This window comes from Ctenopharyngodon idella, chromosome 24, assembly GCF_019924925.1.
Source record: "Ctenopharyngodon idella isolate HZGC_01 chromosome 24, HZGC01, whole genome shotgun sequence".
In the NCBI taxonomy this organism is placed as follows: Eukaryota; Metazoa; Chordata; class Actinopteri; order Cypriniformes; family Xenocyprididae; genus Ctenopharyngodon; species Ctenopharyngodon idella.
This window is the reverse complement of record NC_067243.1, coordinates 18,315,580-18,332,003: the sequence shown is the minus strand read 5'-3', so window position 1 is coordinate 18,332,003 and position 16,424 is coordinate 18,315,580. Positions and strand designations below refer to the sequence as shown.

At 35.8% G+C, this 16,424-nt stretch overlaps 1 protein-coding gene across 2 annotated transcripts in view; it reads left to right on the top strand.

The window, feature by feature from the left end:
- grm8b (glutamate receptor, metabotropic 8b) overlaps window positions 1-16,424 on the top strand; it is a 163,512-nt gene that overhangs the window by 47,236 nt on the left and 99,852 nt on the right. For both annotated transcript variants that reach the window (XM_051884858.1, XM_051884855.1), the window contains exon 3: window positions 9,917-10,133. In XM_051884858.1, the coding sequence (XP_051740818.1) occupies window positions 9,917-10,133 (217 nt within the window). The remainder of the gene's footprint in view (window positions 1-9,916; window positions 10,134-16,424) is intronic.

The following is a 16,424-nucleotide window of genomic DNA, read 5'->3' as shown; positions in this document are numbered from 1 at the left end:
CTTCAACACTGTTATTTAAACAGTGATTAAGTTATATATTAAAAGCAATCAAAGAACGCTCCCTTCACAATCACTAGAGCTGTCAATCAAACAGCGCAAGTTTATCAGTGACTGAGTTCTAGACTAGCGCCAAAACTCACGTTTTATTCAACAAATCTCTTAGTTACATTGAGTTTGCTCTGCTAGTTATAAAGAAAGCATTGGTTAGTGTGCAGAAGTTGAGTTACAATGACGAGATCACTGCTTTCACGCACTCAACAACATGTCTGTGATCGGCTACAGTGTTCATCACTGCAACTTTTCACGATTAGTTAACCTTGAAAGCTGTAATACTAAAAACCTGCTAAAAGTTTTCGAGAGAGTAATATTTAGCTATTTCATATGTAAAGATGTCAGCCAATCACAGCAGTGGGCGTTTACACTGAAGTCTCACAGCAGACACGCCCCTTAAAACAGAGCGTTCAAATCAGAGGGCTAAAATCAGGGTAGGAAAAATGCCTTTTATTTCTAAATTGTGACAATTTTTGATATAATAAGCATACTAACATTATAAGTGCACCCCAGGAAACATTATAAAACAATGAAACAACTCAGTTCTTGACCCCTTTAAAGCACCTTTAAAGCTCTACCAGCATCTGATTGAAGGAAATTCAAGGCTAATTGTTAATTATGTCATTTTGCTGTAAAATTAAAGTTAATAAAATTAAACATGAAAAAAAAATCAGAGACAGTTTTTAGGTGAAAAATGTCTCTTATATGCTTTTTGTTCTAGTTCCACTAAAATTGAAACTGAAATAAAAATAAAGCTAAATAGAAGTATTGAATAAATAAATAAATAAATAAATAAATAAATAAATAAATAGCTCGTAACAAAATGACTAAAACTTAAACTAAAAATATAAAAATAAAAGCTAATTCTAAATATTAATAAATACTATAATAGTATATAAAAATATTAAAATAACACAGAACATAATGCACATCCTCTTTATCCATCAACTGCACTTTATTTTGTTGTTTAGCACTAGCACTAAAAAGTGTCTTGTATTTTTTTGGCAAGTGAAAAATAGTTTAAAAGTAGTCAAATTTGAAATTGTGAACTTTTATACATGGATAAAATAAGAACCTGGAAATAGGAGCATCTCAGGAAGACTTGAAGGCAGCGATGGCGTATGCCCTAACAGCGACTCTATAGCTGTGACCTGTTATTAATGCTTTTGAATGTCACATTGTGACAACTTATTTAGGCAAACATAAAGAATGTATATTCAGTCATCATGATGTTGTCTTCCTGTGGCTAGACCGGAGGAGGAAAATGATGACATCTGTCTGTCAAACAAATAACTCTGACATTTGCACACCTTCCTCTAGGTACCCCAGATCAAACAGCAGTAGCCGTCCATGAAGCCAGAATGAGAAAACATCAGGATTACTAAATAAATATCACCTCAGTAGACAAAACCTGCTCCCATTGTGGCATGGCATTAAGACCATGAACCTGGTGCATATTTACACACAGCTTAGCAGCCAGATCTGGTGTCATTAATTAAATGGAGCACCTTCCGCAGATCTAAAGGAAGTGTGCTAATAAGATGCTACATGCTAGCACTATTACGTTTTTAAAGCAAACAATGGTTTTGAAATGCATGTTTGAGGTATGACAGTGTAAATTTATGTTTTAGAACAAAATGAGAAAGTCTCTTCAAGTAATGTTAAGCACAGACTTTTTTTTACCCTCAGGAACTTCCTGAGGGAACTCATGCTAATGCTAATGTGAGCTAAAGTACTCTGTTAGCAACTTGTAGTTCTGCAGCGTTATGTGAAACTTCCTTCGAGGATGGCGAATACATAATTATGGCATGTGTGTACTTTTGTATGCCTCAAAAAAGGCCAAGGTGGGAAAATGAATGAGTGAATGATTAAGCGCTAACATCTCTCACTCCGCAGTAATTTGCGTCCACTTCTCTTGCAGCGAGTGTTTTAAATAAAGGTCTTCAGAGAGGTTAATTAGTATTGTCTGAATGTAATCTATCAGCAGTGAGGGCTTTTCTAGATTTGACAGCTCCATTATGGAAGCAAACACAGATGACTGTGTGCTTTGTTTCATAGAGATTAAAAAGATAACAACAGTTAAACAAAACGCTTTAAAATTCGGGTATGAGTCTTTAAAATTCCACATCATTCACTTTTGTTGGTGTGTCTGTTGCTAAAAATTCAAAGCACTATGAACTTATGTAGATCTTTGTGTGTTTATGAACCTTTGAAAAGGTAGCGTCCCACTCTACAAGCTACTCATAATTCATAATAATAAGTAGGAATTAAGCTACAGTCAAGCTGCCTTATTGAATAAGTAATACAATGCAATATATATATATATATATATATATATATATATATGTATATTGCAAATTGTATTCTAAGAGATTCTGTGTGCAGGTTTTTGGTCCAATATGTACTACCTCAGTCTTATCCAAATTTAATCTGGTCATCCAATATTTTATATCTTTAACACACCCTGTCAACTTGGATAATTTAGAGATTTCATCTGGTCGTGATGAAATATATAACTTAGTATCATCGGAATAACAGTGGAAACTAATTCAATGTCTTCTAATAATATTACAGAGAGCATGTATATTGAAAATAGCAGAGGACCTAATACAGAACCTTGCAGCACTCCATAATTTACATTAACTTGGATAATTCCCCATTTAAATAAACAAAATAGTAACTGTCTGATGGGTACGATCTAAACCACTTTAATGCCTGTCCCTGAATACAAGTGTAATTTTATAGTCGATCTATCATTTCATTTTTAAAAGTTCATGAATTAAAAATCTAATGGAAAATTAGTGGAAATTTTACTGTTATTTTAGAATTATGTATATTATTGAAAGTATTTATTCATGTTTTGAATTAGCTTTTATATTGTACCATTGTTTCTAATTGCTTTAAATCATTGGTTCTTCATTGGATTGCCTCATAAAAGACATCAAGTACAAAGTCTTGTATCTTGTATTAACTTTGAAGCACAACTCTGAACATGGTGGTTTGGTTTAAGGCTCAGAGCTCTTTAATGGAGAATTTTTTAAATGAATGGTGAAAATACTTTAACCAAGGCCACTGAGAAAGTGGGCGATCACTGTTGAGGTGTACAACTAATAACTCTGTTCCCATTGTATCTGTACGACTGAGTGTAATGTCTGTATGTAGTAGTCTATTCAACTGGAGTACCAGAGCACTTTATAGCTAATATAAAGTACAAAACACATGGCAAATCCTCTGAGAAATCTTTAAAATCCAAAAGACTTTCTTCCGCTTCCTCACGCTCATTCCACATTTCTCAGACAAAAGACGCCCGAGACGTCTGAGGATGACAGTAGCTCTCAGAAGTAATGTCTGATATGTCCCTCATACTCTTTGCAAAACCACAGACAGTGAAATGATCCTGCCATCTGCACAGCCGTCAGTTGTAGCTGATGCTGCAATCATGTGTTGCAATTGCTTCAAGTCATCTTTGCGTTCTTGAACTTTTGAAAATTTCTCATAAATGTAGTACACAGATAAGTCTGATATTGTAGAGCCTTTAAGTTTTTTCTTCCCCTCATCGCATTGAAAAATGTATATATGGAGACACTTTATTTTAAGGTGTCCTTGTTACGTTGTAATTATACATTCAAGTACTGAGTAATATTAATCAACTACATGTACTTACTATAGGGTTAAGGTTAGGATTAGGGTTTGTTTTAGTGTTAGTTGCATGTAATTATGCGTAATTTATAGTTATTACAATAGTTAACTACATTTGTTAACATGAACTAACAATGACAAATACTTCTGAAACATTTATTAATCTTAATTTTGATTAACAATGAACAGTTGTATTTTTATTAACTAATGTTAAAGATTATTAAATACTGAATCGAATATATTGCTCATTGTTATGCGTTAATGCAATAATTAATTATGCATTAACTAGCGTTAACTAATGGGACCTTATTGTAAAGTGTTATATATATATATATATATATATATATTATTTATACAACAGTTCTTTCTGGTTCTTGAATCTGATTGGCCGAGAGTCATTCCCCCAGTACCAGCAATTGAACCATTTCACCATTTGTATCCGCTTGCAGCGACTGTCATGGCAGTCGAGCAAATCCACCATATTTTTATACCATATATCCACAAATACTACTATTGTTGTGTCACAGAATTTAGTTTTTATTGTTTTTTATGTGAGAATGTAGTTATTTAGACCTCAAATATGTGACTCATATATAAACATAGTGCCTATTTTACAATTTGTTTAGACTCTTTCAGAGATTAGAGCTCCAGGCTGTCAGCGGCCATTCAGCACTCATGTATCCGCCGAGAACAGCTTAATCTTGGCCAGTCCTTCGGGAATTTGCCATTGTTTCTTATGTAGATAGCGGTTAAACATGAGATATAATTCATTAGGGGTGGCAAACAGGCAATCTTAGGTCTTATTAATCTATTATTTGTTCCAGAGCAAATTGATTTTGGTTAAGGGGAAAATTAAGTTTCATAACTTTATATTTAGGCTATATTTAACTTAAATCCTGTACTAGAGCACTGCTTTTGTATGTTTGACTGAATTTTTTGCTTGTTTATTTCCTATTTCCTATTGTCTAATGGCTATTGTTTATTTAAATATTATTGTTCAATAAATATTATTTTTTATTTATAAAACGGTTAGTTCCTGTCCTTGATTCTGATTGGTCAATAGCTGGGTTTTATTCATGATAAAACACGGCTATGACCGCTTCACCCAACGGTTCTCTGTATCACTACACAACACCCTTAGCAACCACTCTTAGCAACGTAAACTGTTTGTTCTCAGTTGATATTGTTCATTGAAGCTTACTGTATTATGTAGAAGAGTACTGTGAGAAAGAGATCGATTGAGCGAGTTTATTACCTGCATTCAGATTTAACATTTTCCTTCAGGTCAGTCCTATGTTCATAATAAAAAATCTGTTTAAATGTCCGATGTATTATCTTGTCCTTTTAACAGTTAAGGGGTTTTCCCATGACTGACAGCGCTAGTCAAAGCATTTGTCAGTTGCGTCTTGTTCCACAACAATTCAGTCCTTTCAGTGTAAAAGTCTTCGCTACTGACTGACACACTCATAAAGACAGTCTTTGCTGCCATCTAATGATGTAAAAATGTAACTTCTGCTGCTGTTCACGGTCAGGGATTATTTTTTCCGGTGGAAGGAAGGCTTTTAGTGAAACTTTACTTCATGAAAGTTGCATTGATACATATTTTTGGCTTTAATATTTGTATTGTGTGGTAACCGTTTTATAAAAGCAATAAGGTACTCGAGGCTAGGGCTGTATCGTGAATAAGCCATAGCTGAAGGGCATTGTTAGGCACGATGCGAAGCCGTATTTGGTATTGAGAAAGGGTCCGTTAGTGATTGTGATTTTGACTTCAGTGAAAGTTACATTATTACACCATAAGATGGCAGCAAAGACTGTCTTTATGTGTGAGTCAGTAGCAAATTGAAAGGGACTGCTTGGAAACAAGGAAGTCTTAGCGCTGGAAATCTTTTAAAAGGACAAAGACAAAGATATTGCTTTCTTCAGTGGACATTCAAACTGATTCTTTATAATGGATATAATATTATGGATGTCGACTTGAAGAATGAATGCTATATCAGATGCAGGTAATACACTCGTTTAGTCTACCATAATGCTCTACTCTACATAATACAATAAGCTTCAGTGAAGCTTTCTTTGTTACTAGTTCTAAAGTGACGTTTTAAAATTAGTAATGGAGGCTTGGTCACAACTGCTAAACTGGCAACTTAAGATTTGAATCCGTGGCAGAAGAAGTACTTCTGCACAAAAAAAGGGTTTTCTTATTTATTTGCTCACTTGTGATTAATAATTCATATGAATTAATTTTTTTTAATTATATTTCATTTAAAAAATGTACTGTTAAATCCTGGCAAAAAATCACAGTTGCATCAAATTTTCTTGAAGCAAAAGTAATTCAAAGAGTTACGGGTTCTTAACTTGATATAGTTTACAATGGAAATTGCACACTATTATTATTATGCATTTCTGATTTGCATTGTATGAGGAAATATTATTGCAGTGCTGATGAAGGTTAATTTGTTTCTCCCCATCAGCGATATTATATTATTTTATGGAAAGAATCACATTTGATTTCCCTCATGGATGCTTTAAAAAGTCTTAGGTTTTTAGTCTTCTGTGCATCTCTTTTGTGGGTCTGTAATATTTTATTAAACTGGAAACATGAGCGTGAAATTAAGTTCTACAGGCATCATTTCTGAGTCTAACCTTTACCGTGCAGCAAAATTCCAAACACTGTAGGCTGAAGTCTGAAAGGAGGCATTTGAACAAGCAGAGAGAGACTCTGTCTCTCTTGAGCTACTTAAAGTTTCTGTCATTCACTTGAGCTGCTGAATGAAATGTTCCAGAGTGAACCTTCAGGGTAGAGTTTAAACTGTTTTAAAGAGTCTACCTCTTTTAAAAGTTACTCCATGCACCATCCAAAATGCCTTTCTCTGATGAACGGAAACATATGAATTTTATGTGTGCACGGTGAGAGGAAGATGGCATTTAAGCTTGAAATTTGCATGCGAAACCATGTTATTAACCACACAAAATTCACATGCGAACTAATCTGACATCTTTTGACAGCATCTGTAACCTCATTCCGTCCCTCAGTTTGTAAAAGTGAAAAATGTTTACAGCAATGCACTTACAATGGATCTCTATGGGGGTTTAAAGCAGAAATGCGTAGCTTTTGTTATAAATAGTATCACTTTTTGATGAGGGGCATTTATAAGTGAATAAACTTCTGATTATAAGTTACCAACATTAGTCTTGTTCACTGTAAAAAAGAATTGTTGGTTTAACTTAAAAAAGTAAGTTGCCTGGTTGCCTTACAATTTTGAGTTCATTAAAATTAAACATTTGAGTTGATACAATTAAGGCGATTGATTTAATCAACAGAAACTCAAAATATTATGTTATCTGAACCACATTAATTATTGAAGTTGATTTGACCAAAGAAAAAAAATGTTGTGATAACAAATCATGAAAATATTTTTTTTTACAGTGTGAGTATTTCTATCTGCGATAGAATTATTTTAACATATATTATGATGCATATTAACTGCATATTAACCCTATAAATCCTACTGTATCAAATTTGATTATCTACATGATCAAAACTTGCCTGAAAACCCTGTTGTACACAAGATATTTTGAAAATGGCCATTTTTTGTCCATATAATGAAAAGTCAATGGGGACCAAAGTAGTTTTTCATTATAAAATTATCATCTTTTATCATCTTTTGTGTTTCGTAGAGTAAATTGTATTTTTGTATCCTTTTAAATTGTATTTAGCCTGAAAAGTTCCTTTAATCTAGTAGGAAATCTGACACTCTCTTGTCATTTATCACCAGATAATCATGAGACAAAAGGTTTATTTTTAAGGTGTGAATAAAGTCTAGTGTTGGCATTCAGTCCATACGTGCTGCACCTTTGATATAACACTCCCCAAAATAACACATAACCCCCCCCACACGCATCTGTTTCACAGGCATGTCAACACATCCGTGACATTTGTATTTACAAGCGTGCGATTCGGGGTTGTGGGAGAAAAAGCGCCGGTACCCGATTCGCCAGCCGGTGAATGGCATTTGTATTGCGGGCCGGTTCTCTCCCGTGCCGTTGTTGCAATGAATGCTGATGAGAGCAGCCTCTGGGGCTCCGGCTGACAGCCTGGCCTTTTGGCTGAGGAGAAATCAATCACACCGTCAATCGCCACAAGAAGCCATTACCCAGCTTGCCTGCTGGCAGGCTTCACCTCGATTCTTTCTACCACAACACGTACTGATTTGTCTTCGTTACCTGGTCTTGTTTCGCCTTTTGCATCACCTCACGGGTTGGTAGTCATTTGCATCAATAGCCTTGGGCTAAAGCGGTTTTGCATCGCTCCACCTTTGCTTGCTTTAAATGGTTGTGCATTTTCTATTTTACTGCAGGCAGAATTTAATGATTAACTCTTGTAAAAGAGTCAATATTTGCTTCTTTTTGGGCTGAAACTTTTTTTGTTTTCTCCCTTGCTCTTAAAGGGGTACTATTATGCTTTTTTACATTTTCAACTTTCTTTAGGGTAGAGCCCCTTAAAGGACATGGTGATGGAAAAAAATATGAGATGGGAGGAAAAATTATATGTCAATGCTTTTGTGTTTTCTCCCAAATGTATTGCGTTCCCCTGAGAAACTTTGGGTTCACTTGCAAATTGTTTGCGTTGCAAGCAAACGCAGTTTCTTGAGGGAACACAAAAGTTTTGAAATACATTTTTTCTTCCCATATCATATTTTTTTCCACCACCATGTCCCTTTAGGTGGTGGGAAAAAAAAGTCACTTACTAGTCACTTGGGTGTTTTTCTCTAGTGTGACAATACACTTAGCTCACGAGACGATACATGATATAGGGTTCATGAGAACGAGACAAGACGATATTTTAACACTATTTTTAAGAAATCTTCAATGACAACATATATGACTGGAAAAATGGTCTTTTAATCGACTGAAAATCACAAAATGCAAAACAATGCAGGTGCATTTTGAAATGTCTTAAGTAATCTAGGGCTGTCACTAATGATTATTTTGGTAATCGAGTAATTAGTCGATTATTTTCATGATTAATTGAGTACTCAGAATAATCAGATTTTTTTTGGGGTGTTACAGCTTTTAAAGGGGACCTATAATTCCCCTTTCACAAGATGTAATATAAGTCTCTGGCGTCCCCAGAATGTGTCTGTGAAGTTTCAGCTCAAAATACCCCACAGATCATTTATTATAGCTCAAGTCTAATCAAATTTGCCCCTATTTGGGTGTGAGCAAAAACACACAGTTTTTGTGTGTGTCCCTTTAAATGCAAATGAGCTGCTGCTCCCGGCCCGCTTTCCAGAAGAGGGCGGAGCTTCAACAGCTTGCACTTCGGTTGCTCAACAGCAACAAAGCAGGAGAATCTCACGCAGACAAAATGATGATTGTCAGTAACGGTGTTCAGCCTTACATTGTTCAAACCGGAGTCGGACACTGATGGAGAGACTAAGGAAGAAGTTACAACTTATAGAATGCATCTGGACGTTTCTGAATGGTTAGTGGATAAATTTATGTAGTTGCTGTGGAGTTGATTCAACTTATCGACTAGCATGTGCCGTCATGTTAATCTTTTGTGCAAATCCAGCGTTCGAATTGACCCTCGTTTGTGAAACAGTCCGGCGTAAAATGACGGCATGTCAAAGACACTCTACTACAACAACTCTTCCTCTTCTCTAAAGCAGCCCAACATGGCCTCACCCCATTTGTTGCGTGTTCCCGGGGGCGGGGTTTATGTAAATTTGGGGGTTTGTGATGTCACCAACCCGGGAAGAAGCTCGTTGTAGTCTCTACCAGCCGTTTGTTCGATTTCTGTAAAAGAAAATATCTCCCTTTGATGAGGCCTGGTTGAGTTAGTATTGTGTTGAAACTCAAGGTTATGGTAAGGGCCATGACATTTCTGAAACATGCTAGAAAATTACAACACACTGGTCTAGCCGACCAATCAGAGCAAATTGCGCTTTTTGGAAGGAGGGGCTTCATAGAGACAGGAACTAAACATAGCGTTACTGACAGACTGGGAAGAGAGGTGCTGCAACAATGTAAAATATGTGAAAAATGTTGCGTTTTTTGAACTTTTAAGTATGAAACATAGACCCCAAAAACAAAACCAAGACTTTGAAAAAGGGCATAATAGGTCCTCTCTAAGAACTTTTCTATTTTTGGCTCAGTTCTTGAAAATGTGATCTTTAAAATCTCTCCTGCATAACAGTTTGTTCTTTCTCCCCTATTACAGATCCCTCAGATCAGCTACGCATCCACAGCGCCGGAGCTGAGTGATAACACCCGGTACGACTTCTTCTCCCGGGTTGTGCCGCCTGACTCCTACCAGGCCCAAGCCATGCTGGACATTGTGACCGCCATGGGCTGGAACTACGTCTCCACACTGGCATCTGAGGGGAATTATGGAGAGAGCGGCGTGGAGGCTTTCGTTCAGATCTCACGAGAAACTGGTAAGCTTCCAGAGAACATTTTGAAATGTGTTTCTGTACGAGCGCTTCTGATCTTCTGATGTACGTCTCGCTTCACTGCTTTCAACTGATTGACTGTCTGAATTGAATTTCTTTCAAGAGGTGCGACGTAGCATTGGGATATAGTCTACACTTTTGAAGCACATTTTATTCTATTTTTTATTTCTATTTCTATTTTATTTTAAGTTTGTGTGGTTTTCCCTTAAGTCCCCTTATAGTATTAGATGTGTGTGTTTTGCTTAGCTTTCTTTGAGTTTATGGACTGAAAATGGTGATGTAAAACTAAAACACAGGCAAAAATGATAATTCTGTTATTATTTACTCACCCTCATGTCTTACAGGTCTGGAATTACATGAAGGTGAGTAAATAATGAACTGCTTCTTGTGCTGCTGTACCTTTAAGACTTAAATTTATATAAATGATCTCTGTTTTGAGATGGTTGAACTGATTGTGTTGGATATAGTAGATGATGCTTTCATAGTACAAAATCAAAATCTTTCATTGCAAATAAGCAAGAGAGCAACCTTTTTCTGTGATATGTCTACTTTAATGTACTTCAAAAAGAATATCTTAGACAAAACATTGAAACATTTGTGGTACAAAGCTTTTTCTGAGTTTGCTGACCAGCATTACTTTACACAAAGCATCACGGAGACTGAATTACATGCCTTGACAGACATGGAAGGGAAATCGCCGTCTCAACAGAAGAAAGGTCAAGCAGTGTGAAAAAAACAGGCTATATTGTAAGAACACGTCTGAAAACCTCAACCCATCTTTCATTCCGTCAAGTCTAAGCCATCAAAGTCGAGCTGAGCTTATGTTTTGTTGTCCACTATTCAGCGATTTTGCACAGAAATGAATAGTCAAGGAGGTAAGAAGGTCAGAAGGTAGAAGAAGATACAAAAAGCGTTCAATTGTGACCTTGTTTGGCTCAAAGAACTCGCCACTCCAGAACTAAAAATCTGTATTCACGCTCACACTGCTTTGGATTTCTCTGCTTATTGCCGTTAACCCATAATTCATTTCATTTTGCATCACATAGGTCGCACAGTAATGGCTCACATTCCCCATTTTCCCTCCCACACAAGCCTGCAATAATATAGAGCATTACTGTTAGCACACGTCCATGGGAAACCACAATTACAGAGAAGCTTATCAATAAAGAAAGTGAGTGGAAGGAAAAGAATGGGCCTTGATATAGAGACATAATTACAGACACAGGTCCAGTAATGGACTCTCCGCGGCGTCCCAGAAGAGCATTGTAACCAACCACATCATGGTCACCTCGTGCTGCGTGATTGATTTATTATTGCAGCGCGTCTTGCTCATGTAGACATGGACATGCCACGTTAATTATGTTGTAATTATGGAAATACAATTAAAGGAAGAGACACATGTGAGCGATTAAGATCATTCCTCCAGGCTCATCAACTGTGTTTATCCCTGTGTGTGTGTGTGTGTGCATATTCAGCTGTCTGGATGTAGTCTAGGTGCTTTAATACGATTTTGACAGGATTATGTATTTCTCTTAAAAGTGCTGAGGTGGATCATGGTACAGTGGTTTTGTCAGATGGTAATACCATGGTAATTTGATACGGTTAAGTTTACATTCTTTGCAGAATGTGAATGTTTTTTTTATGTGAAGTCAACATTTATTTATTTATTTAAAAAAATATTTATATTTTAAATGGTTATTTTTTATATTTTTATGTAATTTTTTAAATATTTTATACTGATGATTTTACACAAATTTAGACATGCAAAATGAGGAAATACGGTGTAATTTTTTGTCTTGTGGATTATGTAAAATCTATTATGCAGCTTCTTCAATATTAAATAAGCAGTTTTTATGTTTTTTTCTCTATTTTTAAAAAGAATATTTTATGTATAGATTCCAGATGGGTTTGTTATGGAAGCTTTTTTCTGCCATGAAATAAAAAATAAAAAAGGTAATTGCGAGTTTTTATCTCATAATTCTGACTTTTTTTTCTCTCAAATGCGAGTTTATATCTTACAATTCTGACTTTTTTTCTCAGAATTTCTCAGAACAATTGCGAGTTATAAAGTCAGAATTGCGAGATATAAAGTCAGAATTGTGAGATATAAAGTCAGAATTGGGTGATATAAATTCAGAATTAGGTGATATAAAGTCAGAATTGCGAGTTATAAAGTCAGAATTGGGTAATATAAAGTCAGAATTGCGAGTTATAAAGTCAGAATCGGGTGATATAAAGTCAGAATTGTGTGATATAAAGTCAGAATTGGGTAATATAAAGTCAGAATTGCGAGTTATAAAGTCAGAATTGGGTAATATAAAGTCAGAATTGTGAGTTATAAAGTCAGAATCGGGTGATATAAAGTCAGAATTGTGTGATATAAAGTCAGAATTGCGTGATATAAAGTCAGAATTGCTAGTTATAAAGTCAGAATTGCGCGATAAAAAATCACAATTCGGCAATTCGAAAGTCAGAATTGCGACTTTATATCACGCAATTCTGACTTTATAACTCGCAATTCTGACTTTCTCGCAATTGCGAGTTTTTATTGTGCAATTCTGACTTTATATCACCCACTTTATAACTCGCAGTTCTGACGTGATATGCAAATCTGACTCTATAACACGCAATTCTGACTTTATAACTCGCAATTGTGAGAAAAAAAGTCGGAATTACCTTTTTCATTTTTTTATTTAGTGGTGGAAACAAGCTTCCAAAAGGGGTATATAAAATTATGAGCACAAATTTATAAACATAAATGAGTACCAGATTCATTACTTTAATATCCATGGAATGGTATAAAAATGTAAAATAAATAAATAAAAATAAAAAATATCATGTAAATGTTACAATTTACAAAATTTCAAATAATTATTAAAGTTTCATTCTGCTTTTAAAGTCTAGTCGTAAATCATGAGATTAACCAGAATTATTTTATTCTATTGGCCCAATTAAATTCTTAATAGGAATGAAATATATTTTCCAGAAAATATTTTATATGTATTTATAATCCTTTTCACAGTATAAATATGTCTTTATACATGTAAATATATAGCTGCCTTTCATTTTAGGAAGGAGGTTCCTTGCAAGACGACAATCATATTTAGGGATTTGTCAAAAAATTTAAAGGGGGGATATCATGACAATCTGACTTTTTCCTTGTTTAAGTGCTATAATCGGGTCCCCGGTGCATCTACAAACCCAGAAAACGTAAAAAGGGACAACCTTTGTTTTGGTAAGCATTTCTCTGCTAGCATGTGAAAAAACGAGCCGCTCAGATTTCGCTCCCCTTGTGACGTAGGAAAGGGATCTTATTTTAATGTTACCACCCCTTAATCTGTATGTTTTCATCCACGGTGCCGCCATTTTGTCTTTCTGAATGTGTTTCGTTAGCATGTTGCTATAATGTACTGTTAAATGTGGCTAAAGTTACCTTTGTTTCTTACCGTATTTATGGAGACCAGAGCCCTGTCGTTATTTTCATTTTTAACCCGAAAACACTTATAATTCATAAACGCATCTTCATTCTTATTGAGTCTCTCCAACAGTGTGTAGCTTTAGCCACTTTAGCCGTGCAGCACGCTATCAAACTCATTCAGAATCGAGCGTTAGCAAACATCCACAAAATACATGCCATACCTACGTGATCTGAAATGCTGCATCACGAACAGTTTGTAATGATCCATTTTGAGAGTTATATTTGCTGTGTGAGCATCTCCTGTTTTATTTATGCCTCAGTGTTTTGGAATCACAAGCTTGGGGGCGGGGAGCACAAGCTCATTTGCATTTAAAGGTACACACACCATATCAGTGCATTTTTTCTCCCACCCGAAAATAGGCAGTTAAAACATAAAAATCAATGGGGTATTTTGAACTTAAACTTCACAGACACATTCTGAGGACACCTGAGATTTATATTACATCTTGTAAAAAGGGGCATAATAGGTCACCTTTAAAACCCCCTGCTTTATAGAATTGTACATATCAAAATATATTTAAAAATGGTATTGTATTTATATCAGAACACATTGTTCAAAAAGCATGTACCACCCGGTTGTTGGTCTTGCTGTAGAAAGTATGTGAAATAATGAAACTGCTGGATTCTTTATTTTCATAACTAGCTACATTGTAAGGCGGTATGTGGTGTTCAGTCTTTGTACTTCATATAAAAAAATCAAGTCAAATACGGCAGTGATAACTAATGAAGTATTGTGTAGACGCAATTTGACACTACTTTATCCTTCATAACAGCCAATTACAGAAAAGAAATTTGTACTTGCGTTAAAAATTATGTATTTTTCCCCCTCAAAGGCCAAACATAAAAGTCGATTCAACATCATTATGGAAAATTCATAATGTACTCTATGCAAATCAGCCTTGGACACAATCTTCACTTTCTTGCGATTGAAATGTGCCCCTTATCACGAGTTAAAAACGAAACTGTCTCCAGAACACTAATAACTGGCAGTTAATTATACTCTTGAATAAACAAGCAGTAACCAGATGCTATTAATTTTCATTTTTGTGCCTGATTGGCATGCAGTGGAGCCTTGCAGCGTGGCAAAGTGACCCTCTCCATCATTTGAAACCCCACTACATCATTACTGTAGTGTTTAGGAGGCCGTTCTCACTAGCACGGCAATGCAATCTCTATGTAAATGGTGCATAAGCAACAATAATCATGAAAAATGACGGCAATATATAATTTGCTGCTCCAGATAAAATAGCAGTTTTATGGAAGGGGAAAACAAACACTCGTTTTTCCTTTGGGAACAACCACGCGCCCATTCATGTTTGGTTTGCCGTTATGAGTTATTTAAAACGGTACAATCTGTCTTTCTGAGATGTCTCATCAGTCTGAGTGATCTTGTTACATGATTGGAGAAACTGAAACTGCGTGTGTGACTTTCTCCTGCTGTTCATCTGTTGTACAGTATACAGACAGACTAGTATAGTGCATGTTTATTAGGAAACAGTAGATCAGTGTTGTGCTGTTTACTTTAATATTTCCTGTTTGGAAAACCTTCAAATATTTGTGACTATCCATTTAGCAGGCATGGCTTGTCCAAATCAGCAGAGTATTCATGTTCATCTTTGGGATAATTTGTCCATCATAAAAAAAAAAAACTGGATCGGGTTAAATTTTCTGGGTTTTTCGCATCCGTAGCAAGCATTTTGAGAGGTGTTTTGACAATTCAGAGCCACCATATGCCAAAATCCAAAATGGCGTGTGACAAGTTTATCCACTTCGTCTCACAGCACAAAGCACTGTGTGACAAAGTGCGGAATACATATATATTAGTGGTCTTCTTTTTAATATGTGGCTCCAGTATCGCTAGTTAAAGCATCAAACTGAGCCACTGACATCCTGAAGTAAACTTTGAATCGCTCGGGATAATCCCACAGCTCCTTGATAAGAAGGTGGAACTCTCCTTCCTCTCTACCCAATCTCAGGATTGGATAGAGCCAATATTTGCTCTTTCTTTTTCTCTTTTTAAGAAGAGAGGACAACAAAATAATCCTCACTGCTTGAAGACGCCATTTTGTATTGTTTTGCAAATTTTTCCGCAACGGATTAATTAATACGCATCGGACTCAGTGTGTAAGGTTTCTGTGCGTGACGAATTTTTTAGGATGATGAATACAAAAAAACACATACAAAAATTTCGGTAACACTTTACAATAAGGTTCATTAGTTAACATTAGTTAACTACATTTGTTAACATGAACTAATAATGAACTGCACTTATTAAAGGGATAGTTCACCCAAAAATGAAAATTTGATGTTTATCTGCTTACCCCCAGGGCATCCAAGATGTAGGTGACTTTGTTTCTTCAGTAGAACACAAATGATGATTTTTAACTCCAACCGTTGCGGTCTGTCAGTCGTATAATGCTTGTCAATGGGAACTCCATCTATAAGAGTCAAAAAAACATGCACAGACAAATCCAAATTAAACCCTGCGGCTCGTGACGACACATTGATGTCCTAAGACACGAAACGATCGGTTTGTGCGAGAAACCGAACAGTATTTATATCATTTTTCACCTCTAAAACACCACTATGTCCAACTGCCTTGCGCATCCGGTTGGTGAGGTCAGAAAACGCGTTCTGATGACGGAAGTGATGTCTCGCACTTATACTTGAATGAGTGCGAGACATCACTTTCGTTGTCAGAGCGCGTTTAGACCTCACCAACCGGATGCGCAAGGTTAGTGGTGTTTTAGAGGTAAAAAATGATATAAATACTGTTCGGTTTCTCACACAAACCGATC